The sequence below is a fragment of the Moschus berezovskii genome, chromosome 8, assembly GCF_049115385.1.
Source record: "Moschus berezovskii isolate FMDL1 chromosome 8, NW_MosBer_1.0, whole genome shotgun sequence".
Classification (NCBI taxonomy): domain Eukaryota; kingdom Metazoa; phylum Chordata; class Mammalia; order Artiodactyla; family Moschidae; genus Moschus; species Moschus berezovskii.
Window position 1 is genome coordinate 111105161 of NC_142467.1, and position 19660 is coordinate 111124820.

The 19660-nt window shown below is 49.1% G+C and overlaps 1 protein-coding gene across 1 annotated transcript in view; it reads right to left on the minus strand.

The window, feature by feature from the left end:
- Positions 1-1122: 1122 nt before the first annotated feature.
- The window catches only part of RASGEF1C (RasGEF domain family member 1C), a 32732-nt gene continuing 14194 nt past the window's right edge, over positions 1123-19660 (minus strand). The window contains exons 7-14 of the mRNA XM_088838415.1: positions 16683-16772; positions 15030-15132; positions 14411-14490; positions 14235-14330; positions 10790-10885; positions 8704-8827; positions 2232-2304; positions 1123-1736 (exon numbers count right to left, since the gene is read on the minus strand). Coding sequence (XP_088694541.1) covers positions 1712-1736; positions 2232-2304; positions 8704-8827; positions 10790-10885; positions 14235-14330; positions 14411-14490; positions 15030-15132; positions 16683-16772 — 687 coding nt within the window. The 3' untranslated portion in view covers positions 1123-1711. The remainder of the gene's footprint in view (positions 1737-2231; positions 2305-8703; positions 8828-10789; positions 10886-14234; positions 14331-14410; positions 14491-15029; positions 15133-16682; positions 16773-19660) is intronic.

Consider the following 19660-nt stretch of genomic DNA (forward strand, 5'->3'; position numbering starts at 1 on the left):
CCGACCTCTGACTGGCAGTGCTCTGCGCAACTGGGGTGCGCACACAGCCCCTGCCAAGGGCTTCAGGACTGTGGTCTAGCGTTGCCCCAGGGGACACCAGACACCGAGGGAGTGTGCTGGCTAGGCCTGAGGGGATCAGGAAGTGCTTCTAGTTAGCTCCTGGGACCCCCGAACCCCACCCCCACCCCGTGGAGAGCTTACATATGGTGTGAGGCAGGGCGGGAGCCTGGGACTGACTGAAACCCAGATCTCTGCTACCTGCTGTACTCCTCAGCCTCTCTGGGGTCTCGGATGGAAAGGGGTAGGCTGGTCTGGAGTAGAGCAGATTCCGTTCAAGCCGAACAGGCACACTCCCGCGCCTCTTCAGGCTGAAGGAGCCTTGCTGAGGCCCTGGGTTCGTCAGGCGGAGTTCTCCGAGTTGGGGGAGGCACCTGGGGTGCTGGTTGTCCTCTTTCTGCCTGTCCCCCATGTGGGACCAAGGGCCACACTACCAGGACAGCTGAGGCTGGTCCCAGCTGAGTGGGATCTGGACTCTGAGAGGCCTGATGTGGTCAGGGGCTGGCCAGGATGCAGCAGTGCATCTTCAGCACAGTCCTCAGTGCTCAGGCCCTGACTGGGAATGGGGGTGCACATCAAACTCCCTGACTTCTTGACTGGGTGATCTGGTCGCATGCCAGGTGGGGGCTCAGCAGCTCCATGACCCATTTGCTCCAGGCCCAGAAATGTGGCTCAGTGTGTGAAGGGCAGAGTGAGAGCCTGCTGGGAGGATCTCCTGTGAGATGTGAGTCCTCCACGACTCCATCTCTATTCACCCAAACAAGCGGGGCATCTGCCTCACACATGGCTGTCAGTATCCACTCACTGGAGCTCACCAAATACCTATTGTGCACCAGCAAGTTTCAGCAGGATATGGGGTCTATGGCATGGAAATGGCCCCCAAGTCCCCTTCCTGACCTGCGGTCACTGTGTTCCTGGGCCTGAACTGGGACATTGCCCTGCATCCTGGAAGAAGGTCACCAGTGAGATGTGAAGTGGATGTCAATACACAGGGTATACCAATGTGTTTATACCAACTCTAAAATTTACAGTGTACGGCACACATGGTCAAGAGCGTGACTCAAATGTGTCCTGCTGGCCGGCGTCATAGCTCTCACCAGGAAGCCCTCCTGATACCAGCAGGATGCTGAAATGGCATACACAGGGCTGCAGAAACCAGCCCATCCCACTGGGCAGGACTGGGTTCATTAGTAAAACGGCAGGGGCCACAGGTGGGCTGTAGCCCCTCTCATGCCACCATGATGCCTGCTGGAGATATGAAGGCTCCCAGGTCACCCGGAGACAGGCTAGGTGTCTACCTCCATGGCGAGGGTGAGACCATAGCCGCCCAACCTCTTGGATCATTGCCAAGGACAGACAGACTGACCAGCAATGTGACCACCACTGTTCTGAAGGCAGGGCCCCCGAGGCACGTGCCCCTCATATGTTTGGAGGCCCTAGGCTCTTCCAGGGCTGAGGTTTCACAAAAGGTGGAGAAAGTTGGCCTGGGCGGTGTGGTCACTGTGGCAGGTGGCAGGCCACAGGATGACAGTTTGCAAAGCAGTGACGCATCAATGCCTCCGCCTCCCACTGGGCTGGCTGGGGCAGGCGGGACTGCAGAAGGCTGGCTTCCTCTCTTCCTCTCCCTCCTCCTCCTTCTCCAGCTCAGTGCTTCTCATGTCTTCCCCAGAATAGAAGACCTGCAGATTTAAACATGCTGAGGGTGGTGAGAACCTGCTGGCCTGGCCTGTGGTTATACACCCCCGAGACCCCCACCCCAGAGGGGCGTGTGCCATCTTCGTGCCTCAGTCCTCAGAGCCCACTGCTGCTCCTCCTTTCTGACCTTGTTCAGCTGTATTAACAGGCCAAACAAGAAGAGATGGTGCATGTCTAACTTTCTAGCATGAGTATGGACTGGGGTTCCAGGCCCCGGGGCACACATCTCAGCTGCCCACGTAGCAACCTCCAGCTCTGGGGGGCATGGTCCTTGCCTCTTCTTCATGCCCCAGTGCTTGAGTTCCTCCCTAACCTCTAAAACCCTGGTCTGACCTGCCCCCACCCCCACAGAAGGCCTCCCAGGAGGCTGACAACCAGGTATGGATGAAGTCCCTCAGCTCTGACTTGGCCCCAAGCACCCTACCCCTCCCTCTACCCTGCCCCCCACCCCCCAACCTTGTCTTGGCACAGAGACTCACCTTAGAGATTTCCACCTCTCTTTTTCTGTTTGGTTCTCTGGGCTCTCACTTTCATAAGAAGCCAAATAAAGACCTAATCAGAAAATGAAGTGATATTATGCATGTATGGTCAACGATAATAACGTCGTGTACACGCAACAGTCTCACCTGCTTCTTGTTTTTGAATTAAATTGTTATTGGGATGTAACTGCAGACTCACATGCGGTTGTAGGAAATAATACAGGGAGATCCATGCACCTTTCACCCAGCTCCTCCCAACAGTCACCAGCTGCCAAACTATAGGACGAGATTATCACCAGGATATTGGGGTCAGCACAGTGAAGGCGCAGAACATGCCATCGCCACAGGGGCCCCTCCTGCTGCCCTTTTACAGCCACACTCGGCTCCCTTCCAGCCCCACCCCTTCCTTAACCCTTGACCGCCACTAAGCTGTTCCCTGTATCTTTGTCATTTTGAGACTGATATAAATGGAAGCACACAGTATGTAACCTTTTGGGACTGGCTCTTTTCACTCTGTAACTCTCCGGAGATTCATCCCTGCTGTAGTGTGTATCAGTGTGGTTCATTACTTTTTGTAGCTGAATAGTACTCCACACCATACTTTGTCTAACCATTCACCCACTGAAGGCCATCTGGGTTGTTTCCAGTCTTTGGCTGTAACAAATTAAGCTTCTGTAAACATTAGTGCATGAGTTTTTGTGAAAACATGTAAACATTCATTTCTCTGGAGTAAACATATCCCCAAGAGAATAACTGCTGAGTCATATAGTGGTTGCATGTTTAGTTTTATAAGAAACTCTTTGTTTGGTTCTACATTCTGAAGATTTTCTCTTGCTTCTCTCTTTTTTTTTCTAAAAGTTTTATAATTTTACATTCAAGCCTGTGATCCATTTTGAGTTAATTTCTGTATAAAATGTGAGACTTAGGTTGAAACATTTTTTGCCCTATGGATGTCCAGATACACTTGCATCATTTGTTGCGAAGACTATCTTTCCTTCACTGAATTGCTTTTGCAATTTTGTCAAAAATCACTTAGAATATTCGTGTCGGTCTCTTTCTGGGTTCTCTGTTATCTATTTGAATATTGAATAGCCTTGCATCTCTGGAATAAGTCATGATATATAATTATTTTTTATATATTGCTGAATTATATTTGCTAGTATTTTCTGAAGGATTTTTTGCATCTGTATTCATGAGGGACTCAGTCTGTATTATCTGTACTGTCTTTCTCTGATTTTGATATCATAATATTAGCTTCATAAGGCAAACTGGGAAGTTTCCTCCTCTTCATTCTTTTTCTGAAGGAGATGATACAGAGTCGGTGTTATTTCTTTAAATATTTGGTAGAATTCTCTAACCATATGGGCTCAGATGCTTCATTTTGGAGTGCTTTTAAATGAAAATTTCAGTTTTCTTAATAGCTAAGGGCTATTCAAATTATCTATTTTATGTTGAGTTGCGGAAGTTTATGTTTTTTGAGAAATTGATCCATTTCATCTAAATTGTCAAATTTACATGCATATAGTTGTTCGTAGTATTTTCTTATGAGTTTTTTGATGTTGGCAGAGTCTGTAGTGATACTCTGTTTCATTCCCAATATTAGTAATTTCTCTTTCCTTCTCTCGTTTTTCTTTGTCAAGATGTTCTTTGCTAGAGGATGGAAATTTTATTATGCTTTCCAAAGAACAAGCTCTTTAATTAACTTTTAAAAATGGTTCTGTTTTCCATTTCATTGATTTCTGCTCTCTTGTGCTTTTATTTCTTTCCTTCTGCTGACTTTTGGTTTATTTTGCTCCTCTTTTTCTGAGTTCTTGGAGTGGGAATTGAGATGATTGATTCAAGGTGTTTCATTTTTTCTAATATATGCATTCCTTGCTGTAAAATTCTCTCAGCCCTTCTTTAGCGATGTCCCACAAATTTTGATAGCATTTCCATTTAGTTCAATTATTTTTTATTTCCCCGAGACTTCTTAACTCATGGATTATTTAGAAGTATGCTGTTTAGATTCTAAGCATTTGGAGATTTTCCTGCTGTCTTCTGTTACTGATTTCTAGTTTGATTCTGTTGTGATCAGAGAATATATACCGCATGATTTCAGTTGTTTAAATCTGTTGCACTTTGTCTTATGTAGCTGAGGATATAGTTTATCTTGGTATATGTTCCATGGGCAATTGAAACAATGTGTGTTCTGCTGCAGTTATATGGAGTGGTTTGTTAAGTGTCCGTTGGACCCTCTTTGATGGTGGTGGAGAGCTCTGCTTTGTCTTTGCTGGTATCCGCCGTAGTTGTTGCATCAGTTGTTAAGAGAGGGTGTTGAAGTCACCAATTATACTAATAATTGTGAATTTGTTTACTTCTCCTTTCAGTTCTGTTGAGTTTTGCTTCATAAACATTGCAATTCTGTTGCTTGGTGGATACACATTTAAGATTGCTACATCTTCTTGGGGGACTGACCATTTTATTATTACATAATGTTCCAAATAGGGAAAGAAGTATCAAGGCTGTATATTGTCACCCTGCTTATTTAACTTATATGCAGAGTACATCATGAGGAACACTGGGCTGGATGAAGCACAAGCTGGAGTCAAGATTGCCGGGAGAACTATCAATAACCTCAGATATGCAGATTGCACCACCCTTATGGCAGAAAGCAAAGAAGAACTAAAGAGCCTTTTGATGAGGGTGAAAGAGGAGACTGAAAAAGTTGGCTTAAAACTCAACATTCAGAAAACTAAGATTATGGCATCCGGTCCCATCACTTCATGGCAAATAGATGGGGAAACAGAGGAAACAGTGGCTGACTTTATTTTTGGGGCTCCAAAATCACTGCAGATGGTGATTGCAGCCATGAAATTAAAAGACGCTTACTCCTTGGAAGGAAAGTTATGACCAACCTAGACAGCATATTAAAAAGCAGAGGCATTACTTTGCCAACAAAAGTCTATCTAGTCAAGGCTATGGTTTTTCCAGTGGTCTTGTATGGATGTGAGAGTTGGACTATAAAGAAAGCTGATCGCCGAATTGATGCTTTTGAATTGTGGTGCTGGAGAAGACTCTTGAGAGTCCCTTGGACTGCAAGGAGATCCAACCAGTCCATCCTAAAGGAGATCAGTCATGGGTGTTCATTGGAAGGACTGATGTTGAAGTTTCAATACTTTGGCCACCTAATGTGAATAGCTGACTCATTTGAAAAGACCCTGATGCTGGGAAAGATTGAGGGCAGGAGGAGAAGGGGATGACAGAGGATGAGATGGTTGGATGGCATCACTGCCTGAATGGACATGGGTTTGGGTGGACTCCGGGAGTTGGTGATGGACAGGGAGGCCTGGTGTGCTGTGGTTCATGGGGTCGCAAAGAGTCAGACATGACTGAGCAACTGAACTGAACTGAATGTTCCTCTCTGTCTCTGGAAATTTTCTTTGCTTTGAAGTAATTTATCTTATAGTAATACTGCCATTTCTGCTTTCTTTTGATTAATGTTTCCCCATCATTTTACTTTTTAACCTGTCTATCTCATTATATTTGAAAAAGAGTTTCATGTAGATAGCATACAGTTGGGTCACATTTTTAATTTACTCTGCCAATCTCTGTATTTGGATCACTTATGTTAATATAATTATTGATATGTTAGAGTTTAAGTCTGCCTGTTTATTTATTTCCTCATGTATTATTTTCTTTTTGTTCTGTGTTTTGTTTTTCTTCTTTTCTTATGAGTTCCTTGAACAGTTTCTAGAATTCCATTTTGACTTATCCACAGTAAGTTACTAAAGGATATTTTCACTGGATATAAAATTATGGGTCAATAGTTGTTTTCTTTCAGCACTTGGAAAATGTGCCCCTGCCCCTGGCTATGGTATCTGATGATGAACCTGATGTCAATTTTGGATTGTTTTTCTCCTATGGGTACTGTCATTTCCCTCTGAGTACTTTCAAGGTGGTTCTTTTTCTTTAGTTTCCAGATGTTTGATTATGATATGTCTTGGTGTGGGTTCTTTTGGTTTAGCCTGTTTGGGATTCACTCAGCTTCTTGAATCTGTAGGTTTATATCTTTTCCACATAGGGAAATTTCTTGCCATTACGTCTTTGAGCACTTTTCAACCATACCCAGTTTGTCCTTTCCTTCCCAGACTCTGATGACATGAGTGCTAGGTCTTTTGTTACAGTCCCACTGGCCCCTCGGCTTGGCTCAGTCTTTTTTCTCTGTTGTTAAGACTGTATATTTCTACTGTTCTGTCTTTCAGCTCACTGATTCTTTCCTCTGTCCTCCCTGTTATGTTATTGAACACATCCATTCAGGTTTCTTATTTCAGCTGTTGCATTTTTCAGTTCTATAATTTCCATTTGACTCTTCTGTATATCTTCTATGTCTCTGCTGAGATTTTCTCTATTTTCTCTTGTTTCAGGGAGCTGACTGGATGGCTAGCACACCCTGTCAGGAGAGGTCTGATGGGACTGAGGGCAGGGCCAGGCTTTTGTCAGAGGCTTTGACCATCCTAACTGGGGCCTAATACGTCTTATGTTGCTTTTCTTGATTTTCTCAGCCTTCGTTTGTGTGTGTGTGTGTCCGGGGGGAGGGTGGAGGGAAGGATAGGAAGAAAGGAGGGTCAGAATGGAAGGTGTTTCCCTCTAAGGGCATTCCAGAAGGGCCAGGACTTCACTTGTATGTTCACGGCAGTCTGTCTGGCCAGCAGTTAGCGGGCCCTCTAGAAACACTGTTGACTGAAGGAGTGGATGAAACGCACCCCCAAGCCTCTCCTCCTCCCGCCCCAGACTCTCCCCACCCCTCTCCTACTGTGCCTCGGACACATCTTACTGCCCACGTTCCACTGACTAACGACAGTAACCATCATAATAATTAGTGTAGTAGGTTGAGTAATTGCCCCAGAGATACAGGTCTTAATCCCCTGAATATGGCCAACAGGGACTTCACAAATACAGTTCAGTTAAGGATCCAGAGATGAGGAGATTCTCTGTCCTGGATTATCTGGGGGGGTCCTAACTGCAATCACAAGTATCCTTACAAGAGAGAAAGAGGGAGACTTGACTTCAGAAGGCAATATGCTGGTGGAAGCAGAGGCTGGTATAAGAAGAATGTGGAAGAAGGGGCCACAAACCAAGGAATTCAGGCAGGCAGCCACTAGAAGTTGTAAAAGGCCAGGAAATGGATTTCCCCCCTAACGCCTCCAGAAATAACCAGTTCTGACAACACCTCGATTTTAGCACAGTAGAACTGATTTCAGACTTGCTAACTTCTGTAGTCACAAGAGGATAAACTTGTGTTGTTCTGAGCCACCAAATTTGTGGTGATCTGTCACAACGTCAGTAAGAAACGAATACAACTAGTATTGATTGAATGTAGTCCTGTGGGCTTTGCTGGTGCCATGTCAGTTAATTCTCACCATAGCGCTAGGAAGTAGTTTCTCTCATTACCCAACTTTATAGTTGCAATATGTGCCGATAGGTAACACCGCTTCTGGGGTGGGAGCAGCCAGGCTGGTGAGCTTATCGTTATGTGTAGCAGGGGAGACTCCAGATATGGGTGACACCCCCCCAATTTACTAACTTCAAAATAAAGGAATAAAATGGCCAAATTGAAAATATTAATTCAGAAGCAAGTCACTAAAAAATTCTTTCCCTTAATTTTTTATTTTTGGCAGATGATGTTTTCCTGAGCATGGGTGTGGGTCCGTGTGTAGAATGCCTGCCATGATGAGAATCTAGGCCTCCTGTGTGCTAAGCAGGGTCCTCCCAGCGTGGTCCCATGGCATCCTGCATCCAGAAAGCAGCTAACCATGGAGTCACACTGCCTCTGTGAGGGTCATCGGCTGAGCCCCAGATGACTATTTGCTTCTCCATTACTTTCTCTTTCTGGAGGAGGCAGCTCCGGGAGTATACTCAGTAAGTTCATAAGCAAATCTGTTGATTCTGACAAATGATCAGATGGAAATGCTAACCTATTTAAGGAGACAGATATCAACAGTGCTTGGGGGAATGCATGCCTCATTTCATGACAGTGTGTATTACACATGCACACACATGTACACAGGTACTCACATTGCATACATACACACACACACAAACACCAGCTGTGAAAAGACCCACAGTCAGCCGAATGCTTTACCATCCCCACATGAGCCCTGGGAGGGCTGTTTTTATCATCACGCCCACTTTCCTGATGAAGGAATTAGGGTCAAACATTGTTCAGATTTACAATGTCCAACAGCGTCCAAACTGTGCCCAGGGAGCAGCGTGACCTTGGGGCCACAACCTGCATCTCCCAAGGCCTTGTCCTGTGCTCTGGGGGCAGCAATTATCCAGTTGGGGGATGCAGTCTTCTCTGCTTCCTCCCAGAACCAGCACACTTGGGTGTGGCGCATCCCTACTCACAGCAAGGGCCCTCAACAGTGACGTGACTCAGAGACCTCCCACGAGTTTCATGGCTGAGGGGAAGGGAGGCCAGGGGCTGCCTTACCATCCTCACTGAAGATGGGGGCAGTGTGCAGGTAGTGGGTGATGCTGAGGTCTTGCTCGAAGGGACACTCCACTTGTTTCCAGGTGATGAACTCTCCTACTTGCTTGGCCAGCTCCAGAAATTTCTGCCAAAGACATAGAGACACAAAGTGTAGGCACCCTTAGTGCCTGGAGGTCACCTGTGACAGCCGGGCTGGCCCTGGCTCGTCCTCTCTCATCACTCCCAGAGAGGCCTGCTTCTAGGGCGGGCAGAGCGGATCATGGGGCAGAAAATGACAGAGTCATTCATCAGGAAATCTGGATGCTGGTCATCTCTCTTTATTCTCTGTGAAGAATTTGCCACACCCAATACCTAAGGCTCATCCTCTTCTCTTGTCTTGGGGAAAGGGCAGTCTTGGGCTATGGCCATCAGCAGGCAGTGCATTAAGCTAGAGGGGACTACTGCTTTACTTTCATTCTGCTTATTTTTGTGGTTATCTCAACTTATGGCAAGTGATATATCCCTACTTACAGCAAGTCTGAGATGTAAATGCATTTAAATAAAATTTAACTCATTTGAGTAGAATTTTGAGTAAAATTTAAATACATTTATTTAAAAGTTTAAAAACTGCTAACTGCTGCTTTTTAAATACAAAGTTGTGACTGGGTAAGAACCCCACTCTGTGGCTTCCTCTGATCAGCCTTGGTGTCTGCCTCTAGCCCCCACTGCCCATGCCCAGGGATCTGTGGCCACTTAAGTACCTTGCCTCTTGTCCAACCACCCACCCTTCCTCCTAGGCCTTGGTTATAAGGACCAATTCAAGAAAGGCAAAAGACAGGGTGTGTACTGTGAACTCCCTGGCCCCTTAGCCTCTGTGGTCTCTCCCAAGCCCAGCCTCTTCCTTGTTGCCTGCAGCCTGGACTGTTCCCCTGGGATATGGCACCCAGGCCACTTGCTGGACTGGGCTTTGTCCAGCTATGTTCAGCCCTCAGGGGTCATCAGGCCTGTGGGTAGCATGTGAAGACCTGCTGGGGTGTCCAGGTGAGGCCCACAGCAGAGGCAGCTCCAGGTGAGAGAGTCCAGGCATTCACTGTGGACCCTGTCAGTAGGAGGCAGCGGCAGAGCCCTCGGCCAGCCTTGCTGCACGTCCACTCCTCCCAGGCCCTCTGTGTGGTCGTGGCGGAAGCCCTGTTCCGTGGTGGGAGAGCCTGAGACTTGGACAGTGAGGGGCCAGCCCAGAATTGCTACCACTTGGAGAATGAGTGGGGCTGTACCAGGGTAGGTCTGGCCCTCTTGCAGGAGAAAAGCCCTTGCTCTCCTGTGGATTGGGAATCACTGCTCATGCAATGCTCTGTCTGACTCGGTGACCATCTGCTATCACTAACCTGTGTCCTTGGGACTCCTCTTCCATTGCTCCCCTTCCATGCCCAGCCCACAAGCCACTTTGAGACACATGTGCTGGGTGAGTCTGTGTGTTGGGTTAAGACAGAGTGGATCAGCCTGGCCTTGCTTCTGAAGAGCTTGGGGACTTGAGTGCTGTGACTGATGGATACCAGCCCACTATGTAAAGGGCCTCCCTCTGCCTGTGAGGTCAGTGGGGGCCTCCTGGAGGAGGGAAGAGCACCTGAGCTGCCAGTGAGGAGTTATCTGCAGAGGGAGAGGAAGTCTTTATCTCCTTCTTTCCACTTCACCTGATCACTTCCTCATGCTGCTAAGGGCCCCTCCTTTGGAAGGCCTCTTCTGACCTTGAACTGTGCTCCTATGTGGCTCCTGTCACAGCATCTCATCAAAGTTGTCACCGTGGATCTGCACGGCTCTCTCTCTCACCAGTCTGGTGCTTTTTAAGGGCTGAAAATTATGCTACTTCATCTGTGCTGGGCACAAGGCCTCTGCAGAGTGGGGATCCATGTGTTCATGAGTCTCAGTCTCTTCCTGGGGGAGATGTGGAGGGACCCCAACAGTCCTGCCCAGATGCTGGCTGCAAACTGCTGCACTCCGCCTCAGAGCCCTACATTAATCCAACCACTCGGGGCCAGAACTTCTGCTCGGGAAGCTCTTATCAGTCTGCCTAACTTGGTGGCAGGCCCTCTGAGAGCCTGGGCCCTACCTCAAAGTTGACATGTCCGTTGGGGAGGCGGTTGGCACAGCCCTCGTTTAGGAAGTAGATGTCCTTGATGAGCAGGCTGAAGAAGGGGATGACGATCTGGAAGGGAAAGGGTGCAGGTCAGCCCTCAGCTGCACTCCCCACAGCGGCTGCACAGGAGAGAGGCAGCCGTGTCAGCAGCCCCCTGCCCCAGGGCCCTCAGATAACCCCATGCAGAGGGCAGGAGAGACTTCCCGGGCAAGGCTGCCCAGTCTCAGAGATCCACAGGATATAGACCACCTAGTGTGCACTATGGGGGCGGGCAATGTGGAAACCACAAAGGAGGCACAAACTGGAACCAGACTATTTTCTCCCAGGCCCCATTGGACCCCAGCATGACTGAGCTCCTGCTGTATACAATGCCATGCTCCCCTCGTGTTGGGGTGGAGGGAAAGATGCAGAGTTTCAGTGGCCTTTGAACGTTTCTCCCATCGTCTGTTGGGAGAGGCCAGTGGGAGCTTCCCCCCACGGATCACGGGTCCACAGACAGGAGGAATGGTGTGTGCTGAGCACACTGCTAAATATAAAATAAATATTAAAACAAGAATAAATAGGTGGAAAGAGAACAATGCTTTTGAAAGCTCTGGCTTTATGAATTGAAAAGTGGAATGTGAGTCGTCTGCTTGAAACTCTGCGGCCTCCTTCACAAACGTGTTTAACAACGTGCTGCTCCATGTCTTTCTCGAAGCGAAAGATCCGACCGTGCCATTTCAGGGCAAGGCCAGCAAAGGGACGGGCTTCTGCCCTCAGCCTGAGAAGGGCCAGTCTCTCCCTCCTTATTCTGCACCTGGTGACCCCAGGTGGCACTAGTGGTAAAGAACCTGCCCGCTAACGCAGGAGATGTAAGAGACGCGGGTTCAATCCCTTGGCGGGGGAGAGAGCCCCTGGAGAGGGCCTGGCAACCCACGCCAGTACTCTTGCCTGGAGAATGCCATGGACAGAGGAGCCTGGTGGGCTACAGTCCACAGGGTCACACAGAGTCAGACAGGACTGAAGTGACTTAGCACAAAGAAAGGAGACCAACTGCTGACAGCTCAGACTACTGCTGGGGGGTCAGCTGGGGCTACCTTATGTGTGGATTGAATCGTGCCCCTCAAAAAAGGCATGTTCACATCCTAAACCCCAGTGCTTACAAATGGGAACTTACTTGGAGATACAGTCTTGCTCTGGATGGAATCAAGTGGAGATGAGGTCACACTGGATTATGTGGGCAGGTACTTTTATAAAGAGGTAAATTTAGACATATACTATCTGTTTCACATAATCATGTGAAAACAGAGACAGGTAGGAGTGATGCAGTCACTAGCCAAGGAACACCTGTGGCCATCGGAAACCAGGAGAGGCAAAGAAGAATCCTTCCATAGAGCCCCCAGAGACAGCGTGGCCCTGCCAACCTTGACTTTGGCCTGTGGCCTCTGGCTTTGTGAGATAGCACATTTCTGTTGTTGTAAGCTACCTAGTTTATGTGCTGTGTTTTGCCAGCCCAGGAAATAACACATCTGCTCTGCCCTCAGGCTCCAGAGCTGGGCCCATGTGGCCAGTCCAGCTACAGCCGGCTTCTAGCCCATCCCTCAAGTCCTGATGCTTCTGGCTCGGGGAATGCTTAGATCATTCCCCATCCAAGATGACAAGGGCTTTGAGGTGAGAACCTGAGCACTGAGCACTCGGCATAGCATCGAAGCACGGATGGCTCAGCTGGGCAGCGCAGAGGGGGAAACTGAGGCCCATAGAGTGTCAGGGCCTGGTACAAGGTCATCTAGCTAGTGACCATTAAGCCAGGGCCAGAGCCAGGCTCACTAGGGTTTGTCAGCAACAGGAGTTTCCTGGAACGCAGAACTTGTGGTGCTAAACCTGGGGCAGTCCCAGGCAAATTGGGGTGAACTGGTTATCCTAGATTTGTGTCAATTCAGCAACCATTTGCTCACGTCTTGTCTGTGCCAGGGCTTGGAGACAGTGAGAACGTGTCACAAACATTCATTCCTGATACCAATATGGTGGGATTCAACCTACACAATGAGGGATGTCTTTGCCACTCCCCATGCTGTGTTCAGACCCTTCCTGTCTACACTTCCACCCTGGTCACCGGGGTGTCAGTGGTGGGCCTGAGCACTTCGTGTGCTAAACTGTGTACAGATGGGCTCACATTTCATCCTCATCACTGTCCTGTGAAGTAGGGCTCTTATGACCCATCTCACAGATGAGGAAGCTGAGACTCAGGGTAAGTAACTCATGGTGGGGGTTTAGTTCTCAGTCGTGTCCGACTCTTGCGACCCCATGGACTGTAGCCTCCCAGGCTCCTCTGTCCATGGGATTCTCCAGGCAAGAATACTGGAGTGGGCTGCCAATGCCTTCTGCAGGGGATCTTCCTGACCCAGGAATTGAATCTGGGCCTCCTGCAGTGCAGGCAGATTCTTTGCTAACTGAGGTACAGTAGCTCATATGAGCTCATACAGTGGTAAGCAGTGGACGCAGGACAGGACCAGCGGGCTCTGCTCCAGAGCCCTGTCCTGCCCTCTTCCTCACTGGGCCCGGGGGTGGGTGGTCTCCATCCATCTCCAGCCCCTCACTGTGGTGCTGAGTTCCTAGTCCAGTTCCAGGGTGTGATGGCTAAATGAAGTTGGAATGGGGAGCCCCGCTGAGATGGATAGAGGGTGGGGATTAAGGGCAGTGGGGCTCTGGGGACAGAGGTGGCCCCTCAGGTGCCTGGGGCAGGCTTCTTGGAGCGGTCCTCAGGGTGGCAACATTTCCCACGTGTGAGAATTTTTCACCGCTTCTGTGTGTCCTCACGACTGTAAACCTGTGCCCTTGTTTTCTGGACCTGAGCAGTTCCATCAGAACCCAGCTCAACACGGAGGTCACCCAGAGAGACCTGTGTGGAGGGGCTTCACGACAGAGACGAGGGGAGCGGGAGGGGCGGAGGGAGCCAGCCACGGGCAGGAGGAGAGCAGAGTGAGCTTTGGCCTCAAAGTGTCGGCCTGGGGCCCTGGAGGGCTGCGGCGGCACCTCCAGACTTCCTCCCCTCCTCCCAGCCCTCATTTCTTCCCTCTACCTGCCTTCCAGCCCCGGGCCCCCCATTCTTCCTTCCATCTTTCCTCCCTCCCCTCTGCGCACCCTTCCACCCGTCTATTCATCCTTCTTCCGTCCATTCTCCCACTGACCCATCCATCCGTCTAGCTGCCACTTAGAGCTGCCGCGGAGTGTCTTGATCTGTTTGGGGAAACGGTGCATTCCCTATACTGGAGGCATTCAAGCAAGATGGCGTGACTATCTATTACAGGGCTTGTAGAAGGCCAGGGATCGGACCAAGTGACCTCCCAGTCCCCACCTAGGATCCCTGATACAGCCTTCCTGAGCCCAGGTGGCCCGGAGCAGGGAGGAGCTCTGAGGGCTAGGCAAGCCTCTGACCTACCTTCTCCTGGCTGCTGTGGGCAGTCAGGGAGCGGTGGGCTGCCCCTCGCAGGGCTGTTCTATAGTTGCAGAAGTTGCCCGTTGGGTCCATCTGGTGCTGCAAGGAGACAGGGAGGCATTTGGGCAACGGTGTCCTGGGGATGCTGGCGGCCCCAGCAGCCCAGCAGCCTTGCTTACCTCGAGGATGAAAAGCTTGGCAGTCTGCACTTTGGCCCAAGTCTTCTTCAGCCTGGAGACCGGGCTCATGTTCATGCCCGCTGGAAGAGGGATGGCTGAGCTAGGGGCAGGGCCAGGCTGGCAGGGCTCTTCTGGGCTGCATAGTTTTATTGCTACACAGCTCCTCTGGGAAGCCCCTAGCTGGCTGATCCCCTAATCCTCTCAGGCTGCACCCTGATGAGGGCTGACATTTGGGGGAGCCTCAGCCTGCCAGGGGGGTGGGTGGGCGCTAGTGGACGCTGTGTCTAGGCTGGCCTGGCTTCTGGATGTGCATGCCCCTGTCCCCATGCCCACAACACAGGCCTATGCTGTGACCAGGAGCCTGCTTTTGGTCTCCACTCGCCCTGAATCTGGATACACGCTGCCAAGCTCTCACCAAGCACATTGAAAGGGCTGGGCTCGCCTCTAAAGGGGCACCTCCCCAGGACCTTTGGGGTGGGGTGGGGGAATTGGGGCCCAGCCTGCACCCACCTCCTGCTCAGAGGCACATCCTGGCTGGTGCCCCACTGCCTGCCTGCACCCACCCCACACTCTCTGGGAGCACTTGCCCTGGGGGCCCCAGGCCTGGCGGCCCACTCACAGATGATGGCCATCAGGGAGTTGAAGTTGCCAATGTTGAAGCACTCCCGGGCCACGTCGGTGAAGAACTCAATCACCTGGGCCCTCCGTCTCTTCTTGGCCGGCTGGGGACAGGGCACCTGAGCCTCAGTGATGAGGGGTCCCCACCCCGCACTGACCTGCTTACGCATTAAACTCATTAAACTTTCCAGCTGAGATGCTTCGAACCAGGGCGATCTGCAGCCTGAGGACTCAGGGTCTCACGACGCCCCGGGGGGAGGCAGCACAGAGTCCATGGCACAGAGGGTCAAGTGGGGGGGTGGTGGGACTTCTGGGGGGACACACGAGCCGCCTGAAACCTGGGGGCACTGGGGGCCCCTCATGGCCCCTCCTCTCAGGCTCAGTTCCAGCATCTCTTCCCTTAGGTGCAGGGAGCAGAGCCACCTCGCCTCTCTTCCCAGCACCAAACTTCACTCTGCATGGGGTGTGGGGGCCACACAGTGACCCCGAGGCCCTGTCCCCTAGCAGTCCCACCACTGCTTTCTGTCAACTGATTGTGTGACCTCACCCCCAATGCCAGCTGAGTGTGTGAGATTGGACCTCTGTGACGGCTCAGGAGCAGACCGTGTCCTTCTCCAGCCAAGTGCTGCTCAGCTCTGGGTGAGCTCGGTCCAGGGTTTGCTCAGGTAAAGCCCCATCCCTCTTGACTCCCAGGCCAGGGATGCAATGTCAGAAGAGGCAGGGCTCACGGAAACCCACACTGTCCTCTCCAAGGATATCGCCTGCCTCCCAGACATGCAGCCACGGTCTTTACTGCCACTGAGAAGTGCGTTGTGTTACTGGTGGAGCTGTAACACGTGACCCTTCAGAGAGCTGCCCGCCTGAGGTCCTGCTTGCTTTGGAGGTCGGCCCCCACAGCGATGGCGATGGTGACCGAGCAAGGTGGGAGATCAGGCTCGACCACGGTGGGGTGTGGGTGTCCTGACGGGAGCCGCTTGAGCCTCTCCCACTTTCTCAATTTCAGGCTTTGACCCCATAAACAAACCCGTTACCCCCCAAGCTCTGTCTGCTTCCAGAGAGCCCACCCCAGCACGTGTGCCCCCTCCAAACTGTTCTTGAGACAGGGGCCCCTGGGCTTCGCCTCACAGTGGAGGAATGGACTGGGGAGAGGGTCCCCACCGCCGTAAGGAGGGGAGGAGGCTCAGCGGGGTCTGGCTCGGCAGGGCTGAGATCCAGGGGCCAGCACGTCCAGCTCGGTGTTGCCGAGTCTCTGTGCTTTCTGGGAGATGCCGGGGACCTGGGCTTCAAAGGGCGATCTCCCACTTCTTAAAGTTGGATTATTTCTAAGTTCCGAGGGAGCCACACAGAATTCAGCTGCAGGCCAGGCCGCCCCAGGCACAGGTGGGAGAAGCGGATAGCCTACTCCCCTCTCCTTCAGCAAGCATCTCTCTGACTCCCTCTGGGACCGGCAGGTGAATTCATGTCAGGCTCTACTCAGGGGGAAATGTCTCCACAGGCAAGCCAGGTAACACCTGTTGTCCCAGAGGGTGCCCAGCCTGGCTCTGGGCTAGGAGACAGATGGGCTCATCATGGCCTTCTGGCCCCCCCAGGTGGGCTCCTCTCAAGCCCCGGCCAGCTCTGGCCATGCCAGCTCAGGCTCTCACTTCCTACGCACCATGCAGATCTCAGTGGCCACGAGGTAGCACAGTCTGTTGAACCACTTCACGTAAGCTTCCAGGTTGTTAGTCTTGTCACCGAAACAAGGCTAGGAAAGACACAAGAACCACGCTCAGATTTTTTGTCAGTAACATTTTGAACATGAATAACTTTTTAAAAGTCAGCCCTCATCATTAGAGACGATCTCAGAAACATCGAAACCTCAAAACCATCCACAAGTATCGATGATCTGACATGTCCTTCCAGTTATCTTTTCTATACAGCTAAAGATGTGACTTCATGTATGTGTGTATCGCACACCCCTACACACAAGTAATGCGCATTACTCATAAATTTTGTGTTTGCTTCCTAAAATTTCATCCCATGCGTGACCTCCAAATTCATACTCACATCGCTTCTTGGTCACTTGTGGACATGCACAGAGCAGCAAGACGTTTGTCACCCAGCACACCTGTGAGTTCCCAGCTGAGGTTGAGCTGATGCCCTGACTTCTGGTTTCAGCTTCTGTACTGTACAAGTGTCCTTTTTCTAATCTATTTTAGTGTCACTTTTTGCATTTTCGTGATATTTGTTGGTGATTTCATTGGTCAAAGTGGCCCCAAGCACAGAGATGGAACCCTCCAGCACAGCGCTGCCATGCTGTCTCATGTCCCTAAGCACATGAAGGCTGACATGTGCCCTAAGGAAAAAACAATATGTGTCTGATAAGCTTCATTCAGACGTGCGTTGTCGTACTGTTGGCTATGAATTCAGTGATACTGAATCAACAATACAAGGTCTCATCAAACAGAAACACACACAAATCAAGGTTATATATTGACTGGTTGATGAAAAGGCTGTGATGAGAGGCTTGCAAGGAACCTAATCTTATATTTTCCTTGGGAGTAAGGACTCAGTATTTGCCAGTTCAGTGTTCATGATGACTGTGGGATGTAAGTGTGGCATAATGAGGGTCAGTCATATGTATGTATGCACGTTTCTATCTGTAACTATATATATTTCTATATTTTCCCACATGAACCTTCTTATGTGCTATCAAATATCCTTTAGAAACATAATTTAAAAAATGGAAACATAATTTTATAAGTCCACTGTATAAGTGTATCACAATTTCAGAGAATCCAAAAGAAGCAAAGAAAGAAAAAAGAAGAATAGGTAAAGAAGGCAAGGTACAAAAGAAGACAGTAAAAACAAATGCACACAGATCAGAAATTATTCTATATGGATTTGTTTAGTCACTAATTAAAAAAAAATGCAACCGCCTGCTACTTTCAAGAGCTACATCCCAAACACAGGGATATAAATAAAATAGAAAAATATGCATGATAAATATCACATATCTATCTTAATATTAGACAAAATAGACTTTAAGGCAAAAAAGACTCTAAGGCAAGAAACGTTAGAAGAGTTTAAAGGGTAACTGCATAGAGATAAAATTTTTGAGTTATTGAGAATATAGCATGAGTTTAAATTTGTCTGTACCTAATAATATAACTTTAAAATATGAAGGTAGAAATAATCCAAAAATGTAAATTCCTTATCAGGAGGAAATTAAGAACACCTATTCATTAAAAGACACCATAATGAGAATGAAATTCAAAGCAATCAACCAGGGGAAGAAAATTTGCAGTACATCTAACTGACAAGGGATTATTAACTAGTACATATTTTAAATACTCACACAAAACTCTTAAAAATCCTTAAGGAAAAAGACAAATCAGCAATAGAAAACTGAAGAAAAATTAGGGACAGGCATTTCATAGAAGAGAAAACAAGAAGGTCCAAAACACATGAAAAGATGCTCCATTTAACAAAACTAAAGTTTGACAACTTCAAGTGTCAGTGAGGCCATGGAGCAAGTGTAAATGGGTAGAGCTCACCCGGCGTCACCTGTGACTGACACAGGGCAGGCAGCGAGTCCCTTCATAGTGATTCCTTTCACAGGTATATCCTGGAGCAACATCTCAGTGTTGTCCCTGGACTACTGGGGTCTCCAGGACCCTTTCAGGAGGTCCACAAGGGCGAACTTATCTTCATATTCATAAAACATTCCTGCCTTTTCACTGTCTTAGCATTTGCACTGATGCATAATAGAATGATGGGTAAAATTAGTGCTTCCTTAGCCTGAACTGAGACAGAAGCCCCAAATGATACCACTGTGTTCTTCACTACTACACACTCACAGTAAAAGAAAAAAAGTGAGTGTGACTTAAGAATGTTCTTGAGAACGTAAACTCCAGTTTTATTACATCTCGACCCTTGAGTGCATGTCTTTTTCGTAATCTGTGTGACAGAATGGGAGTGCCATCATCTGTTGGTATCCTTAGGTGAATGGTTCCACCACCCCTCTTGGATTCCAAAATCAGAGGATGCTCCAGTTCCTTATGTAAAACAGCATAGTATTTGCATAAACTCACGCACATCTCCTGTATACTTTAAATCACCTGTAGTTTACCTATAATACCCAATACAGTCTAAAAACTACGTAAATAGTGGCCTGGTACACAGCAAATTCAAGTTTTGCTTTTTTAGAACTTTCTTGAATTTTACTTTTTTCTCATATTTTTTATCTGAGAGCGGTGGAACCTGTGGCCGCAGAAGCTGCAGGTGCAAGGGAGGACTGTAGACACAGGCACTTCTGCTGCACACACAGGTCTCATGGTGTTCCTGGGGAAGCGCACTGCTGCACCTGACACGAGCTGGAAAGGAGTACGTCAAGGCTGTGTATTGTCACCCTGCTTATTTAACTTACATGCAGAGTACATCATGAGAAACGCTGGACTGGATGAAGCACAAGCTGGAATCAAGATTGCCGGGAGAAATATCAATAACCTCAGATATGCAGATGACACCACCATTATGGCAGAAAGTGAAGAGGAACTCAAAAGCCTCTTGATGAAAGTGAAAGAGGAGAGTGAAAAAGTTGGCTTAAAGCTCAACATTCAGAAAACTAAGATCATGGCATCCGGTCCCATC